Below are 18,594 nucleotides of genomic sequence, written 5' to 3'. Positions count from 1 at the left end.
ATTTTTCCCCTTCTTTTCTGCTTCTTTGTCTGACAGTGTGTACTTTGTCTGCTAGTGTGTGGGTAAGTGTTTCCATGGTAACACCATCACATATGGGCTTGTCTCATAATGTAGCCTCCATGCATTGCTCATAATGCCAATATGAAAGGCTTACAAGTTACCATGGTTATAGTGAGAAATTAGAACAAATAGCGTGCAAGTAAAGCACTGTATTAAAGCTGGGCATGAAATAAAAGGCACTGTATTTAACACTATCTACACGATCAACTGATGATTCAGAAATTTACTGCGTAGGGAAATTCGGAAGACGTTTTTGTTCTGTCAAGGTGCAGTTGCAATCTGGAGTTAGAAAATCGGACGCTCTGTAAAGCTTGAAACGTCAACAGGAATATTTTGTGCCCTCTGGTCTCCAGTAGCAGTAGTACCTCGTGGGTAGTTTTGTGGTAGATGTTACAGTAGTAGACATCTTAAGTTCTTCACTTCTTTTGGTGTATTGTAATTGTGGTGTCTTGTTTGTAAAATTATATTGTTTATTTCTAAATAGTACTCTAGCATAGTAAGCTTTTACTCCAACCTAATGTAGCGATGGTGGAAGGGGACAGGACCCCCTTTGGTCTGATGTAGTGCTGCCTTAGCGGAGAATCCTTCCCAGCACTCCGTTTACCGTGTTCAGTTCAGTCACACTGTGAAAATCCTAAATAATGGACCAATTTCATACTGCAGTTAGATGTCTAGCAGTTTTCGTAGTCAAGAGATGATTGATTTTGACATCAATTTTGTTTCTCAGTTTAAAATATAGGTAATGGTAACTCCTGTCCTGCAAAAATAAGTTGTAACTTAAAAAGCCATTTTCAAGTACGTGCCTATTTCACATTCTGATTTCTCTGCATACTTTTCCTTAGACAGTTTGTATCAATTGCGGGAATCTAAGCTGTTCTTTGCTTAAAGTATCATATATAAAATGAGAATTTCCTAGTATTGCAGATGGGTGCTTTTCCTACTAACAGCTTTGTTTGATCTTTTATGGCCCAATTGTGCAATTTGGTAATTTTAAGATCCCTACTGACCTGGTGGCTCCATGGGCATCATTTGAAAAAGCTTCATCAAGCTCAGATGCCTTCATGGCAGTTTATTTTCTGAGGCACGTGGAAATGAATCAGCTGTGCAAATGGCTTTCTATAGATTTTCTGTTAGTGTTGGTTGGGTTTATGGTAATGATAGGTGAGATCGCCGGATCCATCAGCTTCTAGGGTAACTGTAAGTTGGCCCCAAGAATAAAAGCTAATTGATAAATCACAGAAAACATTAGAGGGCAAGTTAGCCTTCCATAGAAAGATAAGCGTCCTACTTTTGCGTTATCTCTCTATTAATCACTTCAGGTTTGCAGGCGTGTAAGTTAATTAACGAGGAGCAGGAAGAAAATGAAGAAAGGGCATTTTATCTGAAGTGATTTTGTGTCCCTTCTTTGTATGGTTCTGTGAATTAGCCTTATTTGCACATTGCTAACTTCATGTTTCTAACTTCTGTTTTTAAGTATGCAGACCCAGTAGCCGACTTACTGGACCGCTGGGGTGTGTTCAGGGCAAGGCTCTTTAGAGAATCCTGTGTTTTCCACCGAGGAAATTATGTGAAGGATCTGAGTCGACTGGGACGTGAGCTGAGTAAAGTTATTATAGTAGATAATTCTCCTGCATCTTACATCTTCCATCCTGAAAATGCAGTAAGTATTCTTAGTATTCGAAGTACTCGAGCGTAACTTTATCTTTCTGGTCCTTGCCCAGACTTTCTGATTCAGAAAGTAGCCTTTCAGCATGCTAACCGTATGAGTTTCTGTATTTTCCTAGACCGCAGGTGGGTAGGTTCTAGTATTCGCTGCCGAATGGCGAAGGACTAGGGCAAACTGATCTTGACAGTGTGTCGTAGTCGTGACTGTTCATCTGCGTTCAGTTTTAGCTTTTGGCACGAAGTCCGGTACTTCTGAGAAATACCGAGCGGTAGAGAACCTGAATAACCTAACTCTAAAAAGTGAAGCTGCCCTCCAGCATGGTTTTTGTTCTTTGGAGCGGGGATTACGGAAAGGATGGTTTACTTGAACTGCTTTTGGTGCTCCAGCTTTTTTCATTGTGTGAACAAAAATATTTATTAGACAAGATAGTTAATGTTTTACTGGTTACAATCTGAGTTCTGTATTTGTAGCTAAGGGGAAGGAAAAAAAAATCAAGATCCTGTTGTGTTCTGCTTTAAGTGTTCTTGTGATAACTGGCTTCATAATTAGAAATGTTAGTTAATCAGTTCAGTGAGCTTTAGGACTAAGGACAAAAGGCAGGCAACAGTACTTCAAGGGAGAATAATTAGGAGCAACGCGCATTTTCACGGTGTGTTCTCGTGTCCGCTCCAGGAGCTGTGATGGGATGGTCTGGCACTGGCTCCGTCCGTTGCTGCAGTCAGTACAGATGCTCACATCTGTTCTGTAGCTGCCAGGATAGCAAGCTGGAACTCCCCTCAGATCTACTGACTTTTGAACAACCAGGCTGTGCAATGTGTTCTTTGGTGGTTTTAGGCTGCCTTTTTTGTGAACTGTTAACATAGGAAATTTTTATTAGGGACGCTGTTTTGCATGGTCCCACCTCCCTGGAATAGCTTTCTCTTTTTTACGTGAGCTATTTATCTCACAGCAGTCGGCTTTTAAGATCAGATGCTGATCCTGAGATGCCCTAAATGACTGGGTGAAAACATTTTTCTGGTTGGTGCCACACATGGGTTAAAGTTGCTATTTATAATGACCAGGAGCTGTAGCTCTAATTTATGTTCATGGTTAAAATTAAAAACCTGATCCAGATCGTCATTTGGTATCTCGGAATTCGCTGCCAAGAAAATAATGAGCTGTAGATTTGGGAGATGAAATTAAGGGCCTTGTCAGTGTGGTTTAATCATGTATAGAAAAGTGCTGTTAGCTAACTGATATTTGAGTCTCTGCAGAAAGCAGAGCTTGTAACAAGATCCAAAATAGTCTTTAAAAGACCTCAGTGTACTTCCATAGTGAAGATACACAGAACTCCTTCCCCAAATCCAGCCCACATATTTAAGAAGTGTTGTTATATGCATTATTTTTTGAACCCGCTCTCAAGGTCTTACATTTTTATCAGAGAACTGTTCTGTACTCGTTGTTTAAATATTTCCTCCGCAACCTCGTGCCAGCAGGGGCTGTTGCTGCATGCCCATGTTTAGTGACTCACGCTCATAATCCTTAGAGGGGAAAAGACGACTTGCCCGTAAATAAAGTGTCAGTACAGCTTCATAACTCGTATCTTCCTTCCAGTCTATTCTGAGTATCAAGGAGGCAGAGCAAATTGAGCTGCCCAGTGGTGGGTCATGTAGGTTACCTGGACACGTAGGAGAAGATCAGCTGCATGTCAACTCTTCTACAGTTGGATTTGGAAGGTCAACTGTTTTATGGTTGGATTTGGGGTTCATGTTGCATACTAGAGAACGTGGACTTTGAACCTTGTTCTCTGCTAATCGTGCTAATGACGAGCACTTGGCCTTACTGTGATGGCAAAGAGTATTACAGGACATCTACATAGGCTCACGCGTTCTTCACATCATGAAGTCATCTTAATATTTATCGGTTGCTTCGTTTCAGGTGCCTGTGCAGTCCTGGTTTGATGACATGACAGACACAGAGCTGCTAGATCTTATTCCTTTCTTTGAAGGACTAAGCAAAGAGGAAGAAGTTTACAGTATGCTTCATAAACTCTGCAACAGGTAGCCCTTAACTTTGACTGACTTCTGCTACTAGATTGCAGTTGCTAGAGGCTGTCTCCATCTTTTTCAGCTCTTTCAAATGTAAGCTTTGGGGAGGTCACCCCTGTCAGAAGTGCTACTCTTGATCTTCCTGTTACATTGGACACGAAGGACAATCACGAGTGATGCTATTAAGCCTTCAGAAGCCTGACTCCTAAGGTCATGTGTTCAGACTACTTTTTTAAAGGAAAAACAAAAAAAAAGAAGCTATTTTAAATGGGACTCTTTTAATGAATTTCATAAATGGACATCTTTTACTGGATCAGCTTTTCTTAAAACATGCCAAAAAAAGAAGCTTGTATTTCAGCAGTTGAATTTCTCTCCCTTTCTTCCCCTCCCACTATGCAGACAATTTTACCCCCCTGCTTAGAGCAGTTGACCTGACTCTGAATTTTTTCTTACAGAATGAAGTGCCTTTTTGAATGTTATTTTAAGATAAAAAATTCATTTTTGTATAAGACGTATTTCCAGACATCTTTTAGTCTTGTATTGTCTAAATGCTTTAAAAGGAAAAAGGAAAAATTTTATAGAGCACTGTAATATATAACAAAGGAAAAAGTTGAAACAAAGATGCTGGGTTCCTGTCTCCACAGTGACATTAAGATGTATTACATTTTGTCATGCTCAGAAGGTTTAAGCGTTTGTGGGAGGGGTGATTTGGGTTAATTACATGGTTGTTTCACTGATATGATTTTGGGCACAGTTTTGAACATATCTGCAGTTGTTGAAGTATTAGGGAATGATGGCGTTGAGAAAATAAGGTGGCTAATAGATCTAAAGCACCTTTTATTCTAGACAGATTAAGTTCTATTGTCTCTGCTTACGCACAACTGCCATGCCTCTCATTTTTTGGAAAACCAGTTATTATCTTGGGAGAATGTGGAGGAGATCTATTTATTAGTTTAAGATTCCTTTCTTAAAAAAAAAAAAAAAAAAAAAAAAAACCACACAAACAAAAAAAACCACACAAAAAAAAAAACCCAAACCCATCTGGGTAAGCTGGATCTGTATTGAGCTGTTTGGAGTACTTTTTTCTTTTAATTGCTGCTACTGTATACTCACCAAATGGAGTTGACCATCGGCTGTTATACTGTTTTTGCCACTGTGCCTGTGCTATGAAACATTTTCTGTAAGCTGCAAACTTGGGCAATAAACAAAAGGCAGGCTTCATAACCCACCCCCATGTATTAATCCTACGGTATCTGATATACCAGAAAACTCAGTTAAAGGTGACCTGCAAAGGAAATTTTATTGGGTTTTTTTTTTGTTTTGGTTTGTTTTTTATACTGGGATGAAGCTCTTTCCTTTCTTTGGTACATAAAAATGCAAAAACAGTATTTTTCCCACATCTCTGATTTATATTTCTTCCTCCTCAAGGCGTAAGGCACAGCTTTATCGAGTCTTGCTGGAAGGGCAGAAGTTGCCAGCCTAGACTAAAAGTGGTCCTCTGGCTTTGGAGTTGAGTAAGTCTCATCTCTGAATCTGAGAACCTCCTTAGCATCTTCTGTAGTGTCACTGGTGCCCTTTTTAAAGAATAACTTTTAAATATTTTAAGCCTTTGAAGAACAAGGCACACCTACTTATTTATTTTGTTTCCTTTCCAGTGTCACCTTTTAATTATTTTCCACACCAGAAATCTACAAACGTTAAAAATTGCAGCTATGTTTGGCTGTCATCAGAGGAAACTAAATGGAGTAGTTGGTGCTTCTAATTAGCCAAGTGCTAAATTCTGAATGGTAAATCCCCCTTGGCCTTCTCTGTTTTTCTTGACAAGTCTTGATGACTTTGGGGGGGGGGGGGGGGAGTTTTTTTGCGATGGACTGGGATATTGTCATCCTTGTCTATAGCACGGGTGAAGCAGCTTAACAAATTCATTCATAGACGGGCAGGCCAGCCTACGCAGGCAGTGAGTAGGTTGTCGGAGGGGCAGTGTCAAACCGAGAGAGGACGTGCCCCCCCCTTGCAGCGCAGCTCGGTCTCGTCGCGAGGGATGGCAGAGGCAGCCCCGTCACGCTCGTGAGTCTGTACGGCATCACCGTTTTGTTTTCCTACCGGTTGGCATTACCCTTAGTACTGTATTATTCTGTGCCACAACAAAAGACAAAACTGTCAAACTTATTAAAAAAAAAAAAAAAAAACAAATACAACCTACATCGTTTTTAAAAAAAAAAAAAAAAAAAGACGTATGGATTCTGGTTAGTCCATTAACGTTTACTTTCAGTTTAAGATTGTTTAATTTTTTTGTATCTGACTTCAGAGTAACGAAACTGTAAGCTGCCAAAAAAGTTGTTCTCTGAGCAGTATTTTCAACTGTGTTGGTGGCTGCTGGGCTTCAAACACGGTTTGCAGGGAAGTATTCAGGTTGTAGTTAGTTGTGCAGGTATGATAGGAATGGCTGAAAATATTCAAAGACTTTCTCGCTAGCACTAGACCAAACAATCTTCCAATTAGACAATAAGTAACCCCACCGAGACATTGCCATTTAGCGGTTGTGACCTGTTGTAGGTGAGACGAACCATGTCATTAGTTTGCATTTATGAGAGCAGCGATTTCATGAACCAGTTGCCTTAAGTCTGTGAATGAATGTTGATTATTAAAGTGTCTTGTATTGTTTTAAAATCCACATATAATGGACAACGGAACTTCTGCATCAGGCTCTGGAAGAACGGTTCTGATGATGTTCTGTACAACTGTACTTGTTCCGTAGTGTTTATTTTGGCTGTTGATATCCACAAATTAAAAAAAAAAACCCACCTTATTTTAAGTTAGTACAGCATTAAAACAACGCTTGCTGACAATACAAACGTGAAAAACTTAGCAACGGTTTTGATCTCTGTTAGTATCTTAAGAGTATTTTCTGTAAGTTCTGATGAATTTTTTTTTTTTTTTTTTTAAACTCGTTCCCATTGAAATAGAACTTGGAGTGCTCTGCGGTCAGGTTTGGACTTCCCTGGGTATTCAAATTTGGCCAAAGGGATCAAACTATCCCAGTTGTTTATTTTGACGCTGTCATCGTACTTGAAATTTCAAGTGTCAGGTTTGCGTGGATATACATAGCGCTGTGTATTTAGAGTTTCTAGATTTTAACAAAGCAATATAGTTCTGTCCATAAAGTCAGACAATGAGTGGAATGTTTGTAAAATTTGCAATACGGGTATTTGATTGTATTTTAAATACAAGATTTTAAAAATTACAATAGGAAGAAATACTTGTTTCCTAAATCTCTTGCGTATTTTGAAGTGCAGTTAATGCATGCAGGTCGCCAGGGCTGTTATAAACCCTGGGCTTCAATGCTATTTCTGGGTATTATGGAAGTATTAAAAAGCCTTTTCCAGTCGGTCATTCTGTTCAGCTGAAGAAACGCTGCCTGGCCTGAAGTTCCGTTGTCCTTTTTATGTCGGGTTAAAAAAGGGTTTTTGCCTGTATAGGTATTTTTAAATTAAAGCTGTAAGGCAGAATGCCTTAGATTCTTGAAATTCAACTGAAGTGTTACGATTAAATTGCCATTTGTAAACTAGGGCTGTGCGCAGAATCCTTGTTCACCACCAGGAAGCGTGGCAGGTTTGGGACGGAAGATGGTAGCAAATGTACAATATTGCTGTGTTCATTGAGGTAGCTTTGGAAGGATAATTTGTCTTATTTGTTTTGCCCTTTAATCTTCTTTAAGCAGCAAAGTTATACATGGAAGAAGCTCAACACCTGAAGAGATTTGGTTATCAGTGTACGCAATCACTTTATCACAGCATGGTTTTGATTAGACTGGTTGGGGACAATAAAGTATCTAAATGACACTGGTGTGTACTGATGTTGCAGCTTTTGAAATTTCAGTGTAAAAAAAAAAAAATAATAATAATAATAATCTGTAGCTATGTAATTTACAAACACGTAATCCTATGTTTTACAGATTCTTTTTAAACTAATAAAACACAGTACCGCACAGCCCTATTTGTAAAACAAAAACAAGTTTGTGCCTCTGATTTCCAAGGTGCTGTGATTTATGCCTTTGTGGGGCCAGGAGGGCAGGTGAGGTTTGCGTGGGGCAATTGCGTTTAAAAAAAAAAAAAAAAAAAATATCTCTGGGCTAACTATGCAAAACCAGCTGTCAGTTTTCTGTTTCACATATTGTAAGAAATCCAGCTGACTTTTTTTTTTTTGTTTGTTTCTTGTTAAAGATCTATTGGGAAGCTCTTAACAGAGGAGTAAGCGATGGAAATGTTTCTTTTTCTTTTTTCTTTTTTTTTTTCTTTTCTAATAATGGAGCTGTTTACACTTTAATGCAATGAACAATCCAGCGATACTTGAGAAACACTACAGATACCATATGAGTGTTTTCAGGAGAGAGAAGTGTTGTCAATCAGGTATTGAATGGTTTCTTTACTGTCACAAATAAAAAAAAAAAAAAAAAAAAAAAAAAACAAAACTTTAACAATACAGTTACTCGTGCATGTAATACTTCTCTGGGGGAAAAGAAAGAATTTCTGCACTTCTCCTTCAGCAACAGTCACTGCCTGAGTTCGACAGAGACTTGATTCCTGCTAACGCACATCCGTGATAGTAAAATCACCCATCTCTGTTCCACCCTCCTCTTCCTCTCCTCTGCGAAGTCGTGCGAAGGGCTCCTCGTGGGCTGCCCTGGCACCTGCTCGTGCAAACAGAGCTGCTGAACTACTGATGAACTCGGCGAAATAAATTGGGGGGGCGGGAGGGTGGGCTCTGGCAGATGTTCCAGCTATTTACATCTCGTGGATGAGATCATACAACAATTTGTTCAAGGCTCAGAGCTGTGTGACTCCTTTTTGAAGGGCTTTACTGCAGCTACTTGAATAGCTGTTCTTAACATCGCTGCCGTATCCAAATGAATATCTGAATAAAACACTTTATTTGGTTGGAAAGTCTATTTTGGGACTTTTCATCTGACACAGTAAGACTTCGGCAGGGCCTTCCTTTCTAGGAAAAGGCACATATTATTAGCGCTTTACGAGCAGAAAAAAACCTCAGGCCTGATCGAATATGCAGCTGGCGGAAGATAGCACATTAGTTGCAATTAAAAATATTTTTTAGTTATTCCTGTGATCAGTTAGAATGACCCAGACTGCCTCTACTTTGTACTGGTGGGTTCAGGTTTTTCATATTTTATTTTTTTTTAGGGTTTTTGGTGGTTTTCTTTTTAGTTTTACCAATCTCCTTAGCTGCTACTTAGGATAAAGATGCCTTTCTTTCACTCAGTAAAACAAGCATGTCAAAATTCATAAAACGGCTCGTTTATAGTGGTGAGAAGGATACTGTTCCATCCGAGCTGATTGAGAGCAAGTGTTTGCAAAATTGAATCCACCACAGTCTATAAATGTACCTCTCTGCATACGCCTTCCAATATTATTTTATTTTGCCTTTTTTTTTTTTGTGCATTCTGACTCAGAAGGAAAATCAACTGCTCCGAAATTCCCTGCAAGATGGGTTAGGGCTCTTCCAGGTGGGAAGAGCAGTTGTCCTGGCAGGCCACCTCCAGCAGTTGTCCTGGCAAGCGACCTTCCCCATACAGACTTCCAACCAACCCAGCTCTGCTGGCAGGAGACCAGGCAACGTTCTCCTGGACTCTCCTCTGTTGGTTCTGCTGGAGCTACTGGAAAAAAAGAAATGATCTTTGGGTAATAAATTGGTTTGGACAGGTTGGCAAACTCAAACTTGAAAAGCTTCCAGCCGCGTTTTGTTTAAAGCCTTCTCAAGTGGTATTTAAAAGGAGCTGCGCTGAGGAGCAGGTTGTCCTCTAATTGCCCCATGCCACCTTAATCAGCATTTCTGAAGCACAGGACATACACAAACATCTTGGACTTAATAGAGATTGATTTGACTCAGTAAAGTAGGTCTGCGCCTGCAGTTACCTTCCCACGCCGCAACTTGAAAAGGTTAGACTTGGTCATTGCTTAAATCGGCAGCAAAGGGAAATCTTGGGGTGACGGCTGTTTCACCTGGGTAGACCCTGTGCTGCTGTCGTCCCTCCCACCGCTCTTCTCTGTGCGACTGCCATCGTTTAATTTTGCAACCGCCTTTTAATTTACTCATGTAGACGCGTTCGATCGGGATGTAAATTGCAGGAAAACGCTGGACAAAGAAATGGAATGCAGCTGGTCCCCGTCAGCCTCGGCCATCGTCGCGGGCTGGACTCCAGCCAGGAGAAGGCTGTTGCTACTTGAAGGCGAATGGAGGAGTCACCGTTAAGCCAGAAACCTGTCACCCCCTCTGAGATCCACTCTTCTTCTAGAGAATGAGGGCTGACTGCGTTGTTGGTACAAACGCCATGTACACCACCTGTGAGTTCCCAGCATTTCAATAAACGTTGCGCTTGAAGAGTCTGAGGGTTGTTGGAGGAGTTACTGGCTTGACAATGGGTTGTTTTCTTTATCAGATTTTAATGAGCTTTTGTGATTAAAACCAAATTTCTTTACAGTGTAACTTTGTGATGATTTTTTTTTTTTCATGCTTTGATTATGTTTGACAATAAACTATCTCTGTTATTTTTTTCATTCTCTCCATGTCTGATAATGCATATAGTTGAGGTCCGCCTCCAGAAATCCCCTTCTCCCCTTTGCATTCCCTTCTCCTTGGGGGAAATATCGGGGGGAAGGGGAGGGGGAAACAAAGACTTGATAGAATTAGGGCAGAAAGTTCTTGTTTCGTTCCTGTCCCAATTCTTTAGACTTGATGGGCTTTAATAAAGATTAAAGCCTTGAGTGCTAAACATCAAGGGCTTCTTCCTCCAGCAGCGTATTTGGCAGGCAGGTTCAGTTCCTCTTGTCTTTCGTTAACCTGCTGAGATCTGAATTGAACAATCTCGCTGCTATCAAAGCCTGTACGTAAGCTGGAGATGAGAAAGAAGCAAATCCTGGATTCTGGGCGGGGGGGGAGGGAAGAAGGTGCTAGGAGAAACCAACTGGTGTGGACTGGTGGGGCTTCCTCTACAACTCATTTGCGTTGCATGCAGCATCCCTCGTATTGCGTTGAAGGGCACCCCGAGAAGCAGAAGGTTGGTCCCTCACCTGCCTGCTCTGGGGTTGCACAGGTCAGGGGCGGCCCGAGTGTGGATCTGGAGCCAAGTCACCCCGTTTTCTTCCAGGCTACGGTGGCATCGTCACTCCAGCGCTTGGCAATGCCTCTCGTGAACACATCCATCGGTGGTGCCTTCAAGCAGGCAACCTGATACTGGGTCTTGAGTTAACCAGTGACGACCAGTCTACAGTCAAACGGCATTTATACCCTAAGCAAACTGGAGGGAACTGGGAGAGCTGCCTTTTGCTTGAGTTGACTTGGTTCAAGGTGACCGTGTGAAGCTGTGTTTCACCTGGCACATGTCCCCGAGTTAAGTCAGATGGTAGCATGTGAGTAAGTATCGTGCTGAAGAAGTTTGGTGCAAATGAAGCATGTGTGGGAAGATTAGCCCACAGCAATATGGAAGTCTGACATATTTTCATGTGTGTTTTTAATAGGAAAATCCTTTTGTGAATGTTTTTAGGATTTTTTTCTAATCTCTACCTAATGATCTGGTCACCAAATGTCATACCATGAGAGGCTGAGAACCAGAGATAAATGTAAAGTCTATGCGTGTTTTTAGGCACCTGAAAGTTTTGGCCATAATACCTGGTGTCTTGGGCCATTTTGTTGAGAGGAAGGTATTTGTCGAGACCCGAGCCCATTTCTACTTTAGTGGGGCCGCGTGCTGCGTAAGAGTAGGGCTAAGACCGAGCATTCGAGGTCCTGTCTTCGGTTCTGCACCACGGGGGTATGTAGCTCTGTCATCCTTAATCTTCCTTTTGATATTTTCTCTAAATGATACGTAGAGTCTTGATCTCATCTGAATCCTCCATAACGCATCTTAGCCATGCAGTTAAGGCAGGTTCAGATGAATCAATAGCTCACCAGCCCTGGTCCCTACTCGGCTGAATAGATCTCGAAATAATAACTGGAGGGATGTGAGCAAATATTTGGGATGATGATGGTCGCGGTCGGAAAACAGTTGGGCTGTTGCATCCCAGAGAGGAGGATGAGGAGACAGAGAGGATGGGAGCTGGGGGAGGTCCGGGGTGATCTAATCACTCTCTACAACTACTTGGAAGGATACTGTAGAGAGGTTGGGGCTGCTCTCTTCTCACAGGTAATTAGCGATAGAACAAGAGGGAATGGGTTCAAGCTGCAGCAGGGTAGGTTTAGGCCGGACATTAGGAAAAAATTCTTCACAGAAAGAGTGGTCAGACACTGGAATAGGCTGCCCAGGGAGGTGGTGGAGTCACCATCCCTGGATGTGTTTAAGAGTCATTTAGATGTGGTGTTGGGGGATGTGGTGTAGGGGAGAACTTTGTAGAGTGGAGTTGATGGTTGGACTCGATGATCCCAAGGGTCTTTTCCAACATAAATGATTCTATGATTTTGCAGCACTGGACTGGGGTGGGCCGAGCTGCAGCATGGTCTGGCCATGGGTGCACTTGGCTTTTACGCATCCATGGCCAAAGTCTTTAGGAAAACAAAGAGGGTTTTAAAGGCTTGGGCTGTGCAGGGCTTGGTCGCACCACGAGATGGTGCAGCTGTGCAGCGTTGGCTTTTAAAGGCGCCGTAAAGGAAATTTAAAAGACCTTATCTCAAGTAAAAGCATCACCACAGCTTTGGCAGATGAATCTCCTGCCAGGGCTGCACTCCACAGGTCCACCAACAGATAACGTCTTCCTGCAGTTAAAAATCCCTCTTAGTATTTCAGAGGCAATTTCATTCCAGTCTTCATTTGCCCAATGAACACTCGGTTTCCTGTGCAAAAGGAACTGGTGTCTCCACAACTGAACACAGGAGAGGTGAGTATTGGTGTTAATTTTAGTTACTGATTAATTTCTTCTTCTATTAAAACACGGAATCGTATGATCAGTGCATGAAAAACAAAGAGGGAAATCACCGTTTCTCCCATAGTTGAGTTCCAAACGATGTTACACCTTCCCTGGTATTGGTAAATCTTTTTTCCTCCCAAAGCTTCGCTGCTAACCTTTTCCTTTTATTTTTAAAGCAACGTCATTTTAAACTGTTTGGCATTTGGCTGAAGTACGTCACTGGGACTGTGGACAAATGTTGTGTCTCCAGGAGGGGGGAGGAAAAAAGAAGAAAGCAACCCAATGCCAAGCTGGCAGGTGTGTAACAAGGCATCGCTCCCTGCGCCTCTTCCGCTTCCCCGCCAGCACCAGTGCGGATGCTCACGGTGTGGCCGAGACCCGAGCCAGCGCGGGGGCGAGGGGGGACAGTGGCCGGGCCAGGGGACGGTTCAAGGCCAGGCCAGAAAGGCAGCATCTGCCCGGGAATGGGCCACGCTTGCAGGGCTGTGTCTCCCCGTTGGTGTAGCGTCTGGTTTCACCTGCCAAAGACTCGTGTTTGCTGCAAGAAGGTGGTTTTGCAACTGGTAAGCCCCCCTTGCAGCCCATCTCTCTGGCTTTCTGCTCCCTTTGCATTTTCAGTTGCCTGCTCCTTCCCACCTGGAAGAACCTGGAGAACCTGCCTTATGAGGGAAGGCTGAAGGAGTTGGGTCTTTCCTCCCTGGAGAAGGCAAGGCTCAGAGTGGACCTCATCATAGTATTCCAGTCCTTAGAAGGTGGCCACAAAGAGGACAGATACGCTCTCTTCATAAGGAATCATGGAGAAGACATGGGGCAACAGGTACAAGTTGCACTGGGAGCAGTTTTACTTTGACATAAGAAAGACATTTTTTACAGTGAGAACAGTCAATCACTGGAACAAGGTCCCCTCCAACAACTCCGTGGTAGGGTCACCATCGCTGGAGGTTTTCGAGATGACATTGAACAGGGCGCTGGATAACCTCATCTAGGTTCCCCTTCCCATGAAAGGTTGGACCAGATGATCTTTTGAGGTCCCTTCCAACCTGGGCTGTTCTGTGATTTTATGATTCCCATGTGTCTTCTTCCACCTCTCAACTGGGCTGTCCCCAGGAATGGGGTGGCCACCTCTGCTGGTGAAGGAGGAGAGCTCTGCGGCTTCAGCAGCAGATGAGGATTCATCTGATGGGGGGTATCACCCCAGCTCTGCTACAAGCCTTCCAGATAACCTTGGACACGCTGCTCACTTCTGGCTTGGTTGTTCCTTCTTCTTTTAGAAGAAGGAACAGATTTCCCTGAGTGTTGGTTGTTTTACTTCTCCAAGTGCAAAACATCTGGATTGGAAGTTCACACTAAACCCTTTCCATCCTGCTCCTTGTCAACTCTGGGGAGCAAAGCTGCTCTTCTTAGAATATTATTTTGCATGTATTGTTGTTTGATTTCGAGAAACGGTGTTACTAAAAGGGAAGCTGAGCATCACCGAATAGACAACGTGGTGCCAAGAGGTGCCGATGGGTGTTTCCAGGTGCGTACAGGAGAAGCGAACCCCGTCTGGCTTCACTGGGGAACACGGTGCACCGCAGGGTGAATCGCTTGTGTTTAACGTGAAGGTTCATTCATCCCCGTAGAGCTGTTTGAATATTTCGACAAGACACAGCTCTAGCCTCGAATCGGTGTGTTTGTTAATCGATGCCCCTGCAAAGAGCAGAAAAGGTCATTCTTGTGGATTTAAATAAGCAGGTTTTCCTGCCTTCCCGTGCTGAGGGGGAAGCTGCCTTGAAAAATTAAATCCCAGGGTGGGATACATGCCTGGGCCAAATTCCTGTCTTTTCTAGGTGACATCTTTGCCGCCATGGGCAGCCTCCAGCAGCACAGGGCCCTGGGGTGCCGGAGGTGAGGGGATGCTCCTGCCGATAATGCCTGCATCTCTGCTGGCAAAGCAGTGATGTCCTCTGCGCACCAAAAACCATATTATCTGTGATTCTGTGTTCCCCATGAGTTGCAGAAGGAAGGTGCAACTTCATCAAGGCAACCCAGCCAATATGGAGAATATAAATTAAAAGGAGAGAAATTCCTTGCGAGGCATCTCCCAACCTTTCCAGTCAATACCAAACGCCAGGGAAAAGGTCAGGCTCCAGAGAATGACTTGACGTTAAATGCGGCTCCGATCTCTCCAAGAACCTGTTTCTCCTTGAATCGTTTCAGTTGCTTGGATGCTGTTGGGGTACAGGCGCTTCTCGCCTTCACTCCGATGGAAAGGAAGGAAATTGTCTGAGTTCCCATTGTCTATGGGGTAAAAAACAATTCACAAATAATATATTTTCTTATATCTTCTGTAAAGGCTGTAGCCTTGTCTCATTTGATTCTGTGTCACTCTGGCTCTCCTGAAAATCCATGCCTTGGGAGCCGGGGAGAAACGCTTTTCATCTGCCTGTGGTGAGTCATCTACAGGCAGCAAAGGGAACCGGTTTTTCTGGCTGCTTTAGATTTTCTAAATTTCAGCTTTTCAGAAAAATCAAGCTCGTCTTTTAACTTCTTTGTAACCAGGTTGTCAGCTCTGATGCTTTCTTGGTATGTTTTTTAAACACTGAATTTATGTGTTCTCTGACGGGCTGGGTTGCAGAGTCACCACTTCCGTATGCTCTCACGCATTTTTAGGGATCTCACCACCAAAACGAGTATCAGCTCCATCCTGGAGACAGAAGTGTTGGAGCAGAGTGACTAATTAGTTATAATAGCAGGTGCCCTTCCCTAATATCTTTTTCAGCTTTAGAGCAGATATCCCCCGAGAACTATTGCTTGATATTAGCGAAGCAGAAATCAGATCATGATGAACCTCTGTAATTAAAGAGAATGGCAGCTCATCCTCCAGTGAGACGAGTGGTTTGATAAATGTATAGAAGCGCTCCAGCAAGTGAAGAGGTTCAGGATCTGATGAAACTTAACCCAGAGGCAAAGCGAAACACCGGTTAGCTGCCGAGATGGTCGGTGGGATGAGAAATCAAAGTGGTTTATAGGTGTCTCTGCCTTCCGAGCAGAAGAAAGTAGTCACCGCTTCATGATCCTCAGCAGCTTTGTAAGAAACATGGTGGCAGAAGGGGGAGTGCTCCATTGAGGGGACATGTACCCGTTTTACAGATGGGAAGTGGAGGTGTAGGAAGGAAAAGGAGAGGCCATCCCAGATCACATAAGTGACCTGTGGCAGAGCTTGGACGTTGGCTCTGGGTCCTGTGTGTTTCACTCCGTGGTTCACAACGTTGTTCCTCCAAGTACCTTGTGAGCCCACGTGTTCACCACCCAGGTACTCACAGCTACATGGGCTGTTGGTGATGAAATACTGTCAGTTTTTACTGGACTGAGGCATGTTTGATTTGATGCCCCATCCCTGGAGGTGTCCAAGGCCAGGCTGGACGGGGCTTTGAGCAACCTGGTCTAGTGGGAGGTGTCCCTGCCCATGGCAGGGAGGTTGGAACTAGATGGTCTTTAAGGTCCCTTCTAACCCAAACCATTCTATGATTTACTGGTCCATACAGGCTTGCAGCCCAAACCACCTCACCCTGGCTGGGGGAGGAAGGACACCTCCAACCCTTCTCCATCTCCATAGGAGATCATCACCCTCTCGACTCTGCGGCACACCTCTCCAGCCCCCGCAATGTTTGCTGTGGTGTGGGGCCAGACTGGCTACAAGAAACCACATCCAATGCAGTGGCCTTTGCCTTGCTAATGCTGAAGGACTGAAGAGGGAAGAGTAGTCTTAAAAGCCTAATCTTGCTTGTGTCTATATCCTGCCATTGCATCAGCTTTGGTTTGGATCTGAGTCACCCAGGCTGTGCTCACCCAGCCAAGTGCTTGGACGATTTGTGTTCGCTGATGAAAATAAATTCTTTGCACCCTGGTATAAAACCACAAACCATCTCCTGTCTCTGCTTCCCCGCAGGCATCGACTCCAGATGCAGCACATCACCTCGAGGTGGCCCCTCTCTTGCCTCGTGGTCGGGTATTGCTCTTCTCTTGATGAATTATTTTCAGCAGAAGTTGGCAATCTGGAGCGGCAGTGCAGCGTCTGGAGTAAACTCAGGTCATGGTTGAGCACTGGCTATGGCTTAGGAAATTGTCTTGATTCAATATGGTAGTTAAGGTGAAACTTGCTGTGGGGAAGCATCTCTCCGGCGAGAGGAGAGGACTAACAAGTGCGTGGTGAGCGCTAGCGGGTCGTTCTGGTGGAGGAGGGACGCGTGTTTGCTCCTAGAAACTCCTAACTTCATGCTGGGAAGTCAGAGGTTTCTCTGTAGGCGAAGAGATCCCGCCTGCCGTGGCACTGCAGGGAAACCCAGCCAGGAAAGGTGTGGCGCCGAGCAGGGTTTTCTGTGCTGTGTCGTCCCAGTGCTGCACTCCCTGCTCTGGAGAGCTGGTTCTTCCCTAACGACGGCAATTAGAGCTGGGTGGAAGTGCTCCGAGTTGCTTTTTTAAACGCCAGTCTTTTAGCAAAACAAACCACAGAGTTGTCAATTCCTATGAACTTCCCGCTCACCTCTCCTGTTTTATGGCCGGCTGTAGAGCAATGAAAAAATGTCACATTTTTTTAATAGCGTTTTCAAAGTTCAAAACAGTTCTGTGATTATTATTACCCATTTTTGCCTTAAATGAGCTGCAGCTATGGCCTAATTAATTTTATCTTCTAACAGCCTGATCTAAGGGCTGTTATAAATAAGCTACACTACTGTAATGAAAGAAACACAGATATGGGAAAACAAGGGCTGCTGCAGTCCCGGGGAGCCCTGCTTGCCCTCCAAACGTTAAATTTTAACATGTAGCTGGCCTAAACCACTATTCAAGGAAAAGAAGTGGAGAGAGATGCCAATTTCTAAACGGTCCCAATCCAAGCCTATAAATTGTGCGAAGGCACCGTCCTGTTTTCCTAAATGTCTGCTCGGAGCTTATCCTGATGCTCTCTTTAAAACTGCACGGGGGCAAGGTGGGAGGGGAGAATGGCTTGATGGGGCTAAGGTAGATGGGAGGATGGGAAGCCCAAGCTCTCAGGTACCAGAGCTCCTTTCAGATCTACAGCAGAGGCAGCAACTTCAAAGCACTTCAACAAAACGCTAGCTCTCTGAGTTGGAAAACGTGCAGGATTGGGAAAAATGACGTCAGATGCTTTTTGCTGGGAAAAACAGGCGTGGGAGGAGTCTCCCTCATCACAGGTCAGCCCAAGCCATTGGGTGTCAATGGCCAAAACGTTGTATCCTCTTGAGGTCGATGTTTTTCCTGCTGTTACCAATGTTTGTCTCCATTAGTTGCCTGTCCAGAGGTACGTAACATGGCTTTGTTCATCCTGCAGCTCCCCCAGCCTGATCCGAAGCGCATTGCTTACAGGAAATTTGGGCAAAAATTGCTTTAGTCATGCCCAAAGCCCCGTGGAAAGAACTAAACCCCCCTGTCTCAAAGTTATCTACTTAAGCTCGGTGGGGCTTTCCAAAGATCATTTCCTAATGCAGTTTCCCACAGGGAGAACACTTTCCCGCATGGTTTTGGTTACTGCCTTGAGCAAATCGAATTATCATGCTAGAGGAAGACAAGAGAGGCACTATTTTAAACACCGCCGTTATTTTAGGGAAACTCCATGCAAAATTACGTTGTTGTCAGTGGGGCTGTGGGTACAGTCCCACCTGACTGATGATCTCCCAGCCAAACCAAGGAAGCAGTGCAGATGATGGGTCTCTGAAGCCATGGAGAAGTGACCTGTGGTTCAAACACCATGAGGAGTAGAGGTGCGTTTTCCCGGTGATGATTAAAATTAGAGATGCGAGCAGGGAGGTATCCCTGCGTGATAAATCCAAGCAGATCAAGTACATGAGTAGAGACCAGACTGCATGGTAGGGAGCCGTGCCGCAGAAAGAGAGTGAGGAGACGCGGTGGATGACAAGGTCTGGAT

At 43.9% G+C, this 18,594-nt stretch overlaps 1 protein-coding gene and 1 long non-coding RNA gene across 4 annotated transcripts in view; both read left to right on the top strand.

Moving 5' to 3' along the window:
- The window catches only part of CTDSPL (CTD small phosphatase like), an 83,874-nt gene extending 76,188 nt beyond the window's left edge, over positions 1-7,686 (top strand). For all 3 annotated transcript variants that reach the window (XM_054192023.1, XM_054192025.1, XM_054192024.1), the window contains 2 exons: positions 1,535-1,720; positions 3,644-7,686. In XM_054192023.1, coding sequence (XP_054047998.1) covers positions 1,535-1,720; positions 3,644-3,769 — 312 coding nt within the window. In that variant the 3' untranslated portion in view covers positions 3,770-7,686. The remainder of the gene's footprint in view (positions 1-1,534; positions 1,721-3,643) is intronic.
- Positions 7,687-10,727: 3,041 nt separating this feature from the next.
- On the top strand, positions 10,728-16,725 carry LOC128906252 (uncharacterized). Its single transcript, XR_008465106.1, has 3 exons — positions 10,728-12,638; positions 12,845-14,955; positions 16,196-16,725. It is a non-coding gene; the product is annotated as an uncharacterized LOC128906252 (long non-coding RNA).
- The last annotated feature ends 1,869 nt before the right edge of the window (positions 16,726-18,594 follow it).

The sequence above is a fragment of the Rissa tridactyla genome, chromosome 2 (genome assembly GCF_028500815.1).
Source record: "Rissa tridactyla isolate bRisTri1 chromosome 2, bRisTri1.patW.cur.20221130, whole genome shotgun sequence".
Lineage (NCBI taxonomy): Eukaryota > Metazoa > Chordata > Aves > Charadriiformes > Laridae > Rissa > Rissa tridactyla.
Note: the sequence above shows the minus strand (reverse complement) of the source record. Positions and strands in the feature narration are given on the sequence as shown.